Here is a 15,115-nt window from a genome sequence, read left to right as displayed (position 1 = left end):
CATCTTTTTTAAATCAGAACCAGTCTTTTAATAATTAAACTTTGCATGTGGCTTTAGATGATAACTTTATTTCTTTATTTATCCTTTTTAAATCAGAATCACTCATATTTAATCTCATAGATTGAGTGTAATTAAGTAAGTGTGTGTGTGCGAGAGAGAGAGAGAGTGAGTGTGCAAGAGTGAGTGTGCACAAGTGTGTAAGTGTGAGAGTGAGTGTGCGGTGTGCATGAGGGTGAGTGCACAAGTTTGTAAGTGTATGTGAGAGTGAGTGTGTGTGTGTGCGTGAGTGTGAGAGTGAGTATGCGAGTGAGTGTGTGTGTGTGTTTGTGAGTATACATGAGTGTGAGAATGAGTGTGCACGAGTGAGTTTGCGTGCAAATGCAAGTACGTGCGAGTGTGCAAGTATGTGAGTGTGTGTATGTGAGAGTGTGTGCGAGAGTGAGTGTGTGCGAGTGAGTTTGCAAGTGTGTGTGCACTAGTGTGTGAGAGTGAGTGAGTGTGCGTGTTTGCGAGTATGTGTGAGTGTAAGAATGAGTTTGTGCGACTGTGCAAGAGTGAGTGTGTGCACGAATGTGAGTGTGTGCGGGCATGAGTGTGTGTGAGAGTGAGTGTGTGTGTGTGAGTGTGTGCGGGCGTGAGTATGTGTGAGTGTGTGCAAGAGTGACTGTGTGCACGAATGTGAGTGTCTGCGAGTATGTGTGAGTGTGTATGTACGAGAGTGAGTGTGTGCGAGTGTGTGTGTGTGTGTGCGAGAGTGAGTGTGTGCATGAATGTGGGTGTGTGCGGGCATGAGTGTGTGTGAGAGTGAGTGTGTGTGTGTGTGTGTGTGTGCGAGTATGTGAGTGTGTGCGGGCGTGAGTGTGTGTGCGAGTATGTGCGAGAGTGACTGTGTGCACGAATGTACGAGAGTGAGTGTGTGCGAGTGTGTGTGTGCGAGAGTGAGTGTCTGCGAGTATGTGTGAGTGTGTATGTACGAGAGTGAGTGTGTGCGAGTGCGAGTGTGTGTGTGTGTGCGAGAGTGAGTGTGTGCACGAAAGTGAGTGTCTGCGAGTATGTGTGAGTGTGTGCGAGAGTGAGTGTGTGCGAGTATGTGAGTGTGTGCGAGTATGTGTGAGTGTGTATGTACGAGAGTGAGTGTGTGCGAGTGTGTGTGCGAGAGTGAGTGTCTGCGAGTATGTGTGAGTGTGTATGTACGAGAGTGAGTGTGTGCGAGTGTGTGTGTGTGTGTGTGTGTGTGTGAGTGTGTGTGTGTGAGTGTGTGTGTGTGTGTGTGTGTGTGTGCGAGAGTGAGTGTGTGCGAGTGCGAGTGTGTGTGTGTGTGTGTGAGTGTCTGCGAGTGAGTGTGTGAGTATGTGAGTATGTGTGTAGTGTGTATGAACGAGTGAGTGTGTGCGAGTGTGTGTGCGAGAGTGAGTGTGTGCGAGTATGTGTGAGTGTGTGTGTGTGTGTGTGTGTGTGTGTGCGAGTGAGTGTGTGTGTGTGTGTGTGTGTGTGTGTGTGTGTGTGTGTGTGTGAGTGTGTGTGTGTGTGTGTGTGTGTGTGTGAGTGTGAGTGTGTGTGTGTGTGTGGAGTGAGTGTGTGTGTATGTGTGAGTGTGTGTGTGTGTGTGTGTGTGTGTGCGTGTATGTGTGTGTGTGTGTGTGTGAGTGAGTGTGTGCGAGTGTGTGTGTGAGAGTGAGTGTCTGCGAGTATGTGTGAGTATGTGTGAGTGTGTATGTACGAGAGTGAGTGTGTGTTTGTGTGTGTGCGAGAGTGAGTGTGTGCGAGTATGTGTGAGTGTGTATGTACGAGAGTGAGTGTCTGCGAGTATGTGTGAGTATGTGTGAGTGTGTATGTACGAGAGTGAGTGTGTGCGAGTGTGTGTGCGAGAGTGAGTGTCTGCGAGTATGTGTGAGTGTGTATGTACGAGAGTGAGTGTCTGCGAGTATGTGTGAGTATGTGTGAGTGTGTATGTACGAGAGTGAGTGTGTGCGTGTGTGTGTGTGTGTGTGTGTGCGAGAGTGAGTGTGTGCGAGTGCGAGTATGTGTGTGTGTGTGCACGAAAGTGAGTGTCTGCGAGTATGTGTGAGTGTGTGCGAGTATGTGTGAGTGTGTGCGAGTATGTGTGAGTGTGTATGTACGAGAGTGAGTGTGTGCGAGTGTGTGTGCGAGAGTGAGTGTCTGCGAGTATGTGTGAGTATGTGTGAGTGTGTATGTACGAGAGTGAGTGTGTGTTTGTGTGTGTGCGAGAGTGAGTGTGTGCGAGTATGTGTGAGTGTGTATGTACGAGAGTGAGTGTGTGCGAGTGCGAGTGTGTGTGTGTGTGCGAGAGTGAGTGTGTGCATGAATGTGGGTGTGTGCGAGAGTGAGTGTGTGTCTAAGTGTGTGCAAGAGTGAGTATGTGCACGAATGTGAGTGTGTGCATGAATGTGTGTGTGTGTTGGGGGGGGGGTAGTGCTGGTTCTGATTTGATCCTGAAACTTTCTCTCTGTCTCTGCTGTCTTTGGGTCAGTGAGGAAGAATCCCTCATTACCACGGCAACAGCAGCGCTCCTCATCCTCACACACACACACACACACACAGTCAGAGGACGGCGTAAGTCCTTTATCAGAGGTAATGTGTTTTGTGCGTCCAGCAGCGGGTGTCCTCTCGTCTCGTCTCAGATGAATATTAAACAGACTGTGTGTGTCATTATATTAACCTGTGTGTCCTCTGAGGAACTTCTGCTCATGATCCTGGTCACCAGCAGATGCCCTTCATCCGTCTCTCTCACACACACACACACACACACGTGTGCATGATGCCGTGGTGTCACGAACTTTATGAAGAGCAGTGTTACACATGATTGTCAGATACACACACAAACTCAAGGCTCTTCCTCGATGAGCACGTGTGATTGGTCAACACACTGATGGGGGAGGAGAAACACAAACCCCGCCCACTCACATTCACTCTGATGAGACGCTGTGAGTGTGACTGAGTGTGCGTGTGTCCTTCAGTCTCATTTGAGCGTCTGTAGAGTCGTGTCGCTTTCCCTGCTGATGTTGTGACTTCCTTTGATGTGATTCTATTCATAGCGTCAGGATTCATGACGGGGTCAGAGGAGCCTCTGTCTGTCTGTCTGTCAGTTACATTCACAGAAGAGCCGTCTGTCTGTCTGTCTGAATGTCTGTCTTTGCCTCTGTCTCATCACTGACAGGACTAAAACTGATAGGAATAATAGAACTGATTTCATAATGGCCAATAATTGAATTAACTGTTGAAATGTTTTGAAAATTGGATGAAACAATGCTAAAAATTCGAAATGGGGAATTAATAAAATTTAAAAAACTATTAATAGAATTAATAAAAAATAAAACTTTTTTTTTTTTAAATGTTATGAATTTAGTTGATTTGATATAGTCTTTTATGACAAAAAATGTAATTAAAACGGAGTCCAGAAAAATGTATACTTAATTCAGATCAATTTAAATTGGGAAAAATAGAAAAAGTCTAATTGATTTATGATTTATTTAAATAACTAAAATTTAATTAAAATGTAATACAGAAAAATTATGCTTAAAAAACTGCTTTCATATGGCCAAAAATTTTAATAAATCGTTAAAGTTAAATGTAATTTAAAAATAATAATAATAATTGGGAAAAACTGATTTCATTAAAGGTTGAATAAATTGTCTGTTTGTCTCATCACTGAAGGAGAATTCTGTCCAAATCAGCTTCCAGGAACTGTGTCTTACACACACACACACACACCAAGGACAAGTCAGGATGGTTTACTAGTCACTTAGTCGGGTCAGCACAGAGTTTATTTATTTTTAGCCTAATTACGTGAATAATGAAGTCTAATTATACAGGGCTTTAATCGATTTGTTGTTCAGACAAACCACTGACTACGTGATTTTTAACTGTGTTTTGCATTTGCACAGAATGCATTGGGTTTCTGATGCAGTTGTATTTATGTGTGCTGTGATATTTGCAACTGATTCAGGATCAGACGAGCCGCTAATTCTTAATGAGTTTAGGAATGTGCACAATCACTCTCGCCGTATCCCATGATGCCGCTAAGGGACAATGATGACCCTTCAGCACGCCAAACACCACCAGACACCTCAATGAGAACCATTGTAGACGTGTGTGTGTGTGTGTGTGTGTGTGTGTGTGTGTGTGATCTCATCAGGGTTTCTCTTCTGTCATTCATCCTCCTCCTTCATTCTCCATCATGTTTTGCTGCTGAGTTTTCTGATTATGAATGACGTATGAAAACACAATGATGATTATAAACGAGTGAATATTGCTGCAGATCTTAGTGCTGGACGATATATCATATATTAACTAGACAGTGAAGTTGGTAGAACAACTTTAAGGTTGTCTTGAGAAAGTCTGAACGTTTAAAATGGTTTAATGTATGTGGATCAGAGATGTTAAGATGTCCACATCAAAAGAAATGTACAAAAGTGATTTTATGTCCATAGAAAGCACATTAAATGTAAGTAAAGAGTCTACTTTTAAGTTTTTGGAGAATAAAATGTCAAGATTCAGTTGAAATAATGATTCAGTTGTCATTCAGTGTAACAATATTTATGTAAAAATTCAGACATGCTTATTCTGTTCTATTAAAATATATAAAAGAATAAGGCAGCATATTAACATTTATTGTGTTTTAATTGAGTAAAAAACCTTATTGACAAACGGGCAAAACCTAGGATAGTGGCAAATTTTAAAAATGTAGAATTACAACTAATTAGTATTTGGGAAGAAATTCATTTTTTATTATGTCATACATTGATTTTTGGTGTAAATATGCCTGACGAGATTGTTACACTAAATGACATTTTAGTGGGCATCTTCTGTAAATTAGGGAAAATTTTATTATATTAATTTTTTGCTAACAAAACAAAAATGTGGTTAAATTAAACAGAAAACTTTTTAACATATTTTTAAAAAAAACAACGATTTAAAGCAGCTACACTTATTGTTTTAATGATTAAACCTATTTTTGTCTTTGACCCGTGTATTAAGAATTTAAGGTTTAAGTTTTTAATCATATCAACAGCTGAATTATTATTCTTTGAAATCAATTTTAATTAAAAAAAAAAAGTTAAGTGTTACTCATTAAAATGCTCTACTCGATTGAATTTGTAAAAATGTAACAATTTATTCAATTTTTTGAGTGTACTGAAACCTATGTTTGTTTATTTGTTTATTTTCATTTTTTTTTACCAAATTCCATTTTTTCCTATTTACATTTTTACTGGATTTGGTTTTAATAAATTGTAACAATAAAAAATTACATCAAATCAATGCGATTCGTGAAATTTTAACAGTTTGTTAAAATTTGTTATTGCTCCCAATTAAATTTTTCAATTAAAAAAAAGATTCTGTTTTTATTAAATTTCTTAATTTTACTTCTAGATGATTGCTAAGATTGCTGTGCAGTTGCTAGGGGGTTCTTTGGTGTTTTAGTGAAAAAATATATAGATGCATATTGCTGCTTATTGTCACTGGCGCATATGAATAAAAATAAATGAATATGACAAACATAGAAAACACTGATTTTTTTTTTTTCAAACTTGATTGTTACTTTGCATTAAAACATTTTGAATCTAATTGGCTACAAAGTCATTTATACATATATATATTGAGATTTATATTGAATGTCATTAAATCAATTGTGAAATAAATGTTTTAAGCTATATCAGCCTACATAACGGTAATCTGTTTTTATGAGACGTTTGCTGAGCTCTAATGGCGTTTGTGTGAGGCGCCGGCAGAATTTGATCGGTTTGATGCGGTCTGTGATTGAGCGTTTCGGGGCTTTGGAAGAGATCCGGCATTTTTCTCCAAACGACAGGTCGTGTCTGCTCGCCCCTCGTCGGCTGGTAATCCCCTGGACCGCGGCCCAAGCCACACTTCCTTATCAGAGCTTCTCCTTCCTCTCATTGGCTCTTCGTCAGCCTATCTGCCTGCAGCGAGGCTCAGATGCAGAAAAGGTGTTGTAGTGCATTAAGCTCCCAACCGCCACAACCACAGAGGAAGTCTGAAACAGGAAGTCGTGGGTTCAAAGTTATCACTTTCACTAGTCCAGTTTTTTTTTGTCAGAGTAAGGTGGTTCGTTCCTTTTACACGTGGCAGGAGATATCAAAACTCTTTTGCTTTCACTTGCTGTTTCTCATCCTTGAGCTCATATGAAGCTCTGTAACGTGATTAAATGAGTTTGGTCCTGACCGGACGTCACATGTTCTAGATTCCCAGTGTCCCACAGTCTAATACGTGTTTGTTTCGCAGATCTGCGTGGCTTGGCAGCGGTTCCTCGTGGCATGACGACCACTAACAAAGGAAACAAGGCCTTGAAGGTGAGCACAGTCTGTCTTTACAGGGAAAGTCCTCCAAGAAATTCAAATTCTGTCATTATTCACTTGTTCCAAACCTGTATAATGGAAGTCAGCAGGAACCAAAACTGTGTGGTTCCCAACATTCTGCAAAATATTTGAAAGAAGACTATATTAGAAGAAGATAAAAGAAGATATTTTTACTTTCATGTGATTAACGATCATTATTTGCTAGTAACCAAATAGTTTCAGTTCCCACTGACTTCCATTCCATAAATAGAAGTCAGTTAAAACCAAACTGTTCAGTTACCAATGTTCTTGTTCAGAATATTTAGAGAAACACAAGTTACTTTCACAAATGTTGTAATCCAAATGGTTTCGGTTCCTGTTGACTTTGATTATATGGAGTGAAAATACAGTGGAAGTCAATGGGGAACAAAACTGTTTGATGACACGAAGATGAGTAAATAATGACAGATTTTTCATTTTTGGGTGAGACTGCTTTCATGTTATTAACGATCATAATTTAGTCACTATTGTGTCATTCCAAACTGGTGTTTTAGTTCCCATTGACTTCCATTGTATGGAACAACATAAAAGAAGTTATTTTGAAGAGTGTTGGGAACCAAGTGTTTTTGGTTCCCATTGACTTCCATTGTATGGACAAAAAATACAATGGAAGTCAATGGGAACCAAAATTGTTTGGGAAGATAATCACATGAAGATGAGTAAATAATGACAGAATTTTCATTTTTGGGTGAAACTACTTTCATGTTATTAATTATCATAATTTAGTCACCATTGTGTCATTCCAAACCGGTGTGATGTAATTTTACAGTTTTGGTTCCCATTGACTTCCATTGTATTATTTGTCCATATAATGGAATCCAGTGTGTTTGGGAAGATGATGACATGAAGATGAGTAAATAATAGCAGAATTTTCATTTTTGGGAAGGCTACTTTCATTTACTCACCATTTGTGTCGTTCCAAACCTGTGTGATGTTATTTTGAAGAATGTTGGTAACCACACTGTTTTGGCTTCTAATATATGGACAAAAAATACAATGGAAGTCAATGGGAACCAAAAAAGTTTGATGACATGAGGATGAGTAAATAATGACAGAATTGTAATTTATGGGTGACCTACATCTATGTTATTAATAAACATTATTTACTCACCGTTGTGTCGTTCCAAACCAGTATGACGATATTTTGAAGAATGTTGGGAACCAAACAGTTGATGCTTCCCATTGACTTCCATTGTATTTATCTGTATAATGTAATCCAATGGGAACCAAAACTCTTTGGTTACCAACATTTTTCAAAATATTTAGAAAAAATCTAAAAGAACTCAAAAGATGATATTTTAAAGAATATTGGTAACCAAACCATTTTGGTTCCTATTGACTTCCATTAAATGGACAAAAATACAATGGAAGTCCATGGGGAGATGATGACATGAGGATGAGTAAATAATGACAGAATTTATCATTTTTTAGATGGGCTATTTTCATTTACTCACCGTTGTGTCGTTCCAAACCTGTGTGACTTTATTTTGAAGAATGTTGGGAACCAAACCGTTTTGGTTCCCATTGACTTCCATTGTATTTTTGTCCATTTAATTAAAGTCAATGGGAACCAAAATTGTTTGGTTACCAACAATCTTTGAAATAAAGTCACACAGGTTTGGAACGACACAACGGTGAGTAAATGAAAGTAGTCTGCTCAAAAATGAAAATTCTGTCATTATTTACTCATCTTCATGTCATTATCTTCCCAAACAGTGTTGGTTCCCATTGACCTTCAATGCATATTTTGACCATTTAATGGAAGTCAGTGGCAACCAAAACTGGATATAGCAACCAATATGCTTCAAAGTATCTTCTTTTGTGTTCTACTAAATATTTTGAAGAATGTTGGGAACCGCAGCTTTGGCTCCCATCGACTTCCATTGCATTTTTTGTCCGTATGATGGAAGCCAATGGGAACGGAAACCATTTGGTTCCCAACACTCTGCAAAATATTTGGAAGACATTTAGAAGAAGATAAAAATATGTTTTGAGGCATATTGGTAACCAAACAATTTTGGTTCCCATTGACTTCCATTAAACGGACAAAAAATGCAATGGAAGACAATGGGAACCAACACTGTTTGTCGAGATGATGACATGAAGATGAGTAAATAATGACAGAATTATCATTTTTTAGATGGGCTATTTTCATTTGCTCACCTTTGTGTCGTTCCAAACTTGCGTGATGTCATTTTGAAGAATGTTGGGAACCAAACAGTTTTGGTTCCCATTGACTTCCATTAAATGGACAAAAAAATACAATGGAAGTCGATAGGAACCAAGATCAGGGTGAGTAAATAAGGACAGAATTTCCATTATTTGGGTGGACTGTTTTCATTTACTCACCACTGTGTCGTTCCAAAGAATGTCGGTAACCAAACAGTTTTGGTTCCCATCGACTTCCGTTGCATTTTTTGTCCGTACGATGGAAGCCAACGGGAACGGAAACCGTTTAATAGGTTGAATGTTAACTAACGGTCCCGTGCACGTGTCTCGCGGAACCACAGGTGAAGAGGGAGCCCGGCGAGAACGGGACGAGCCTGACGGACGATGAGCTGGTGTCCATGTCGGTCCGCGAGCTCAACCAGCACCTGCGCGGCCTGTCCAAAGAAGAGATCCTGCAGCTGAAGCAGCGCCGGCGGACGCTGAAGAACCGGGGCTACGCCGCCAGCTGCCGCGTCAAGCGCGTCACGCAGAAGGAGGAGCTGGAGAGGCAGAAGGCGGAGCTCCAGCAGGAAGTGGAGAAGCTGGCCTCGGAGAACGCCAGCATGAAAGTGGAGCTGGACGCGCTGCGCTCCAAATACGAGGCCCTGCAGAGCTTCGCCAGAACTGTGGCCCGAGGGCCCGTGGCCCCGGTGTCGACCGCGGCCGTGCCCGTCTCCCCCCGCGGGCCCCTGGCCTCCGTCATCGGGCCCCTCGTCCCCGGGAAGGTGGGGGCCACCAGCGTCATCACGATAGTTAAGTCGAAAACCGACGCGAGGTCTTAGTAGCGCACAGGCGGGACGGGTTGGTCAGTGCATGAGGGTTTAGGTGCGGGACTGCTGAGAAACCCCTTTCTCTAATGCGGTTACAAAAGAAGGAAAGCACATCTAGGACGGTCAATTCACTTGGGCTTCCAAAACGATCTCCAAATTGCTCGACTCAAAACGAAAAACATGCAGCCAAATTTTCCTGGTGGACGTGTGTCGTGTTGCTGTGAGATTTGTAATTTTGTACAAACATTGGCGACTTTGTATCGTGTTTTTCACATGGGGTCCAAGTGTTTTCTTTATACGTGATCATTGTCATTGTAACCTTGTACTTTTTATACAGCGTTTGTGTTGTTTCGCCATTTCTCCGTCCTTTGCTTTACGGACTGCAGGCACGAAACACTTTAAACCGTTCAGACTTCCAAACTCTCCCAAGCTTAGGAGAGTATCAGCCAATGAGAAACTCCCTTTACCTGAGCCTCATTTATGCACTGACCAATCACTGACGGGCGGGAGGAGAGGAGGCGGAGTCGAATCAGCTGATGTTGTTCATATGGTAGCTATCAGAATTTGCCACCAGTTTATGCGCTCCGGTCGTCCCTTTCAGGACAGGAGACGGTTTGCACCGGCGAGGCAATAACACGTTTATGTTACGCGACCGACGTCCCGTGAGTTTTTGTGCCGCGCCTCTCTCGTCGTCTGGATCTGGAGACGTTTGGTTTTCGTTTGTTCCGTGCCAGTTTCTGACCAGTTTCTGTTCTTGAAGGACGCGCTGTTGGGTGACATAAACTGGTGAAATCTCACAAGCTTTACCATAACTTTGTTGCTGTGACATTGCGTAACGTATTCTAAGAATCTTTGTCTATATGGTGGAGTCTTGAATTTTATATGAAAAAAAAAAAAAACGACAGAGTATCTTGCATTATTTATAAAACATTTAAAAAAGAAATATAAAGTTGTTTGATAGCTCTCTTTTTTGCAATTGTACCAAAAGTGGCTTAACTATTGAAGTCAATAGCTTTTTCTAGTGACTAGGCGCGTCAAACTGTGGACTAGCGCGTGTGGTGTGATTTGTACTGGTGAGGTGGCGGTGTTGTTTACGACGTGGATGTGATGCTCTTTCGTTCTGGTTTCAGTCGGACGCGCGCGCGCGCGCGACCGCCGCCGCTTACCCACGATCCCCAGCGTTCGCACGCTCCATGTTTAAGTGGACGGGACGCCGGCGCGGGGATCTCTGGGACGCGGCCGCGTCGCCTGCGTTCGAGTCCTTTTATGTGATGTGTGATTTTTATATATTTTTGGTGTACAACGTTTCTATGGTATATTATATTTGTTGTTGTTTTTTCTTCTTTTCTTGGGTTGTTTTCTTCAAATGCCAGGGAAGTGACCCTATGTGCACTGGTTTAATCCTGCTGCTCTTCATGCTGCAACGCTGCTTCAAATACTATGTTTCTCAACTTTTACTTTTTTTTTTTTTTTGGCTCAAAGGTTTCTCCATAAAGACGTAAAACTCGAACTTCGTGTAATGCTGCGTTCACATCTCTCCGGAAATTACTGTATGTCACAGTGAATTCTGTGCATCCTTGAAATCTGAAATTGTTTTTGCTGAAATGCACTTAAAATATTTAAAACAATATGCATTTACTTTTTTTCCGAGAAAATAAGATTTAATCTTAATTTGGCTTAATTTTCGATGTTTAAAACAAATCAACTTCATTTAAAGAAAAACAAGGTCATTTCTCTGAGTCTATCTGCAAACATTTGTTTTTGTTTTAAGTACAAGCTCACCTGATTTTATGCATTTTTCAAAAAAATAAGACTAAAAAACTTTAGTGAGTTTGTTTAAAACAAGAACAATATGTGTAAGTGAGGTTAAAAATATTAAAAATAATAATTACGCCATTGGTAGATATTTGTTCTTGTTTTAAGCACTGACTCACTTAATTTATGCATTTTTTAAAAAGTGGGACTTAAAGACTTAAAAGGAGGTTTATGCTTAAAACAAGAAAAAATAAGGTTAAGTCACTTCATTTAGATTTTATCATAATAATAATGACGTCAAATCTTAATCAAAGATTAAAGATCTGCCAGTGGGGTCAGAAAAATTATCTTGCTTTTCCTATGAATTAGGCTGATTTTTCTGACTCTGTCAGCAGATTTTTTTTTCTTGTTTTTAGCATAAACTCATTTTTGAAGAAACAGGACTTAAAGTTCATGCTTAAAATGAAAACTGTTAAATTAATTAATTTTTTTAAACACTGAAAAATATGTAGTGCCTCACACACCCAATAAATCAGCAATTTCTTACAACCAGAAAACATTTTTGCATAATCATAGAAATTTTACTGAGCAATTGACCTTCCTCAGGCTTACAAAACATACAAATGAGCAAAAAAAAAGAAAAAATTAATTAATTAATTTAAAAATAATAAAATAAATAAATAGATAAATAAAAAGTTCACATCCACAAAAATAAAAATATAAAAAAAATAATTAAAAAAATTTATTATCAGCTGATTGTACTCAATTTAAGTGTACTCACACTTTTGCATGCTATGTGAGCCTGATGCAAAATCAGTGCTCTCTATATGCTCTTATAAAATACTGAAAATTCATAAAGTGCACAAGTACAATCAAAATGACATTAAATGTGTTACAGAATCTTCCATTTCGTCTGTTTTTACATGACATCACAAAAAAACGTTTGTGAATATGTGATGTTTATTTAGAAGCTGATATTTGCAGTAATTGTGACTGTGATGTGAACGCAGCATTAATGCTCTGATAAATGATTCATTACAGCACAAGATTCTTTATTGTTTAGTTTAATCTTGTGACAATCTGAACTTTTCTCAAGTGATTTATTATTTTTTTTTTTTTACCCCGATCCGTTCCGTTCCGGTCTGATCCGGTCCGGTCCGCACTGATCTGGCATTTTAAGAACGGATTCGTTGTAGGTATATTTGTACGACAGGGTTTTTTTTTTTTTTTAATTCTTGATGTAAATCAACAGAAATAACTTCCTCTGACTGGCTAATCTGTGAAATCGTTTCGTAACCAAGTCTTCGGCATTGCTTTCGTAACCAATGGTAGCGTTTCTCCTATCGACTGTGGCGGTTTTGTGGCGTTTCTATAGGCGATGTATCGAACGGTTTTGAAGACAAAAAAAATTCTAGCTTCCTCGCAAACGATGATGATGATGATGTGGTTTTCGTCGACGTGTCGGTGTGTCCGATAGCACTACTGCCCAATAATGACGCTGAATTCTCTTCCACGAGGAGCGGCTCCTTCACGTTTGTTGTCGTTATGGTCGTCGTGGTGACTTGGTGTTACAAGTGAACTATATGCAAATCAGCCGGCGGTAGGGAGGGGTCACGACCTCTCGGTAGGAATTTAGTTTTCTGTCCTTAAAGTTGTCGTCCGTAAATAAATGGCAGCGATCGATTTACCTAACGAGGGCTCCGAAAGCGAGCGTTTAGTTGCATTTGAATCCCTGTTAGAAACAGTGCCACGTCCCACGAGGCCGAGCCAAGAAAGACACACTGCAAACATCATTCTCTTACTTGCTGTTTGTCTTCTCCAGAACAAATATAGAAATATTCACTCAAGTACTTCAATCCAGATGCATTTCGTTGAGAAATATAAACATAAAAAGCAAACTTTTTTTTTTTTTCCAAGAAATAAAACTTAAAATCTTGTCAGATGTTAAAGCAAGAACAAGTATGTGTCAAAAAACAAGGTGATTTTTCTGAGCACGTCTGCAAATATTTGTTCTTGTTTTAAGCATAGACTCACTTCATTTGATGCATTTTTCAGGTAATAAGACTTAAAATCTGAAAAATGTGAGTTTATGCTTTAAAAAAAGGTTGAATTTAGATTTTTTTTTTTTAAATAAATATTAATAAGTCCTAAAATCCTAAAAGAAAAAGGTCTGTCACTGGGATCAGAAAAATGATCTTGTTTTTTCTATGAATTAAGCTGAATTTTCTGGCTCCAATCAGCAGATTTTTTTTCTTGTTTTAGCATAAACTCACTTATTTTTGATGCATTTTTCAGTAAAAAAACAAAAACAAAAACAAGACTTAAAAGCTTAAGTAAGTTTATGCTTAAAACAAACAAGAAAAAAGGTTCAATTCACTTAATTTTTTTTTTTGTCTTTTTTTTTTTTTTTTTTTTTTTAAGAAAATAAGACTTAAAGTCAGCTTAATTTAAATAGAAAGCAATATATTTTTTCATTCCCATCAGCAGATTTTTCTCTTGTTTTAAGCTTAAACTCAATTGATTTTTTTTTTTCTTTTCTTTTCTTTTTTTTTTTTTTTTTTTTTTTTTTTTTGGAAATAAGACTTGAGCTTAATTGAGTTCATGCTTAAAAAAATCTCCCAGTGGAGTCAGAAAGAAAAAATCTTTTTCTTTGAATTAAAATATTAAGTGAGTTTATGCTTAAAACATAAATAACAAAAAAGATTAAATTCACTTAATTTTGATATTTTTAATTAATTAAGTAATTAATTAATTTTTAAAGAAAATAAAAGTTAAAATCTTAAAAGAAAAAGAATGAATTAAGCTGATTTTTAGCATAAACTCATTTAATTTTGATGCGTTTTTCAGAAAAAAACTTAAAATCTTAAATGAGATATGCTCAAAACAAACAAAAAAAGGTTTAAATTCACTTAATTTTGATGTTTTTTTTTTTTTTAATTATTTTATTTAATTTTTTTAAAAACAGAACTTAAAATCTTAAGACAAATATCTAAATATTTGCCAGTGGGGTCAGAAAAAAACATTTTAACTAAGCTGATTTTTCTGACTCTATGAGCAGATTCTGAAAAAAAAAATCATTTAAAAAATGTCAAAATCAGCTTCACTTAAATAAAAAACAAAATATTTTTTCATCCCCATCAGCATTTTTTTTCTCTTGTTTTAAGCTTAAACTCACTTTATTTATTCGGTTTTATGTATTTATTTTTATTTTTACATAAGACTTAATCTCAATTGAGTTCATGTTTGAAAACTAAAATAAATCTGCCAAAAATCTTGCTTTTCTATTGAATGCAGTTGATTTTTCTGACTCCGTTGGCAGGTATTTGTCCTCATTTTAATCATAAACTCGCTTCATATTCATCATTTTTCAGTATATTAAGTCATTTCACATCTCAATCCAGCCAAATCCCACTCTGAATCTCTTTAAAATCGCTCGATCTGCTCGTGTTTGTTAGTAACTGTGATTGCTGGTTCGTCACGAGCGCAGCAGGTCTGTGTCGGGATTCTCCGGCGCCCGTCGGCGGCGAGCGGAGCGCGATCGTCTCCCGAGCGTCCGTCCGTCCGTCTGTTGCCGGGCAAAGCGTGAACTACCTTTGAATCGCCGGCTTTGTCCTAGTTCTCTCAGACTTGCACATTATCTTGACTTTTATTCGTTCTTGTCACGGCCCGATGTGTTTCTGCTCTTCCCAACAGACGCTTTCTCTCCGGCGGCCTCGTGGGACGCGCATTAAGACGTTTCATTTCAGGTTGAAAAAAAAAAAAGCGAGTCTGGGATCTTCAAAGAGTTCATTTGTGCCGTTCGACGGCGTAGGGAAGGTTTCAATCGCTAGCTCTTCATCCTGCTGCTAAACGAACGGGTTTTGGCGACTTTTCCTCCGCTCAGATCAATAAAACGAGGACAGAGCCCAGTATTTCTGTTCTCCGTAGGTGATTTGAGACGCACTTCCGCTGCTTAATAGTGTCGAATCCAACTTTTTTTCCCCTTAAAAAGCTCCTTGGACTCGG

At 38.7% G+C, this 15,115-nt stretch overlaps 1 protein-coding gene across 2 annotated transcripts in view; it reads left to right on the top strand.

Annotated features, from left to right (window-relative positions):
• The window catches only part of mafgb (v-maf avian musculoaponeurotic fibrosarcoma oncogene homolog Gb), a 28,246-nt gene extending 15,114 nt beyond the window's left edge, over positions 1–13,132 (top strand). For both annotated transcript variants that reach the window (XM_051122831.1, XM_051122832.1), the window contains exons 2-3: positions 6,265–6,332; positions 8,888–13,132. In XM_051122831.1, coding sequence (XP_050978788.1) covers positions 6,265–6,332; positions 8,888–9,367 — 548 coding nt within the window. In that variant the 3' untranslated portion in view covers positions 9,368–13,132. The remainder of the gene's footprint in view (positions 1–6,264; positions 6,333–8,887) is intronic.
• Positions 13,133–15,115: the final 1,983 nt, after the last annotated feature.

Source organism: Labeo rohita, chromosome 11 (assembly GCF_022985175.1).
Source record: "Labeo rohita strain BAU-BD-2019 chromosome 11, IGBB_LRoh.1.0, whole genome shotgun sequence".
Taxonomy (NCBI): domain Eukaryota; kingdom Metazoa; phylum Chordata; class Actinopteri; order Cypriniformes; family Cyprinidae; genus Labeo; species Labeo rohita.
This window is presented reverse-complemented; position numbering and strand designations above follow the sequence as displayed.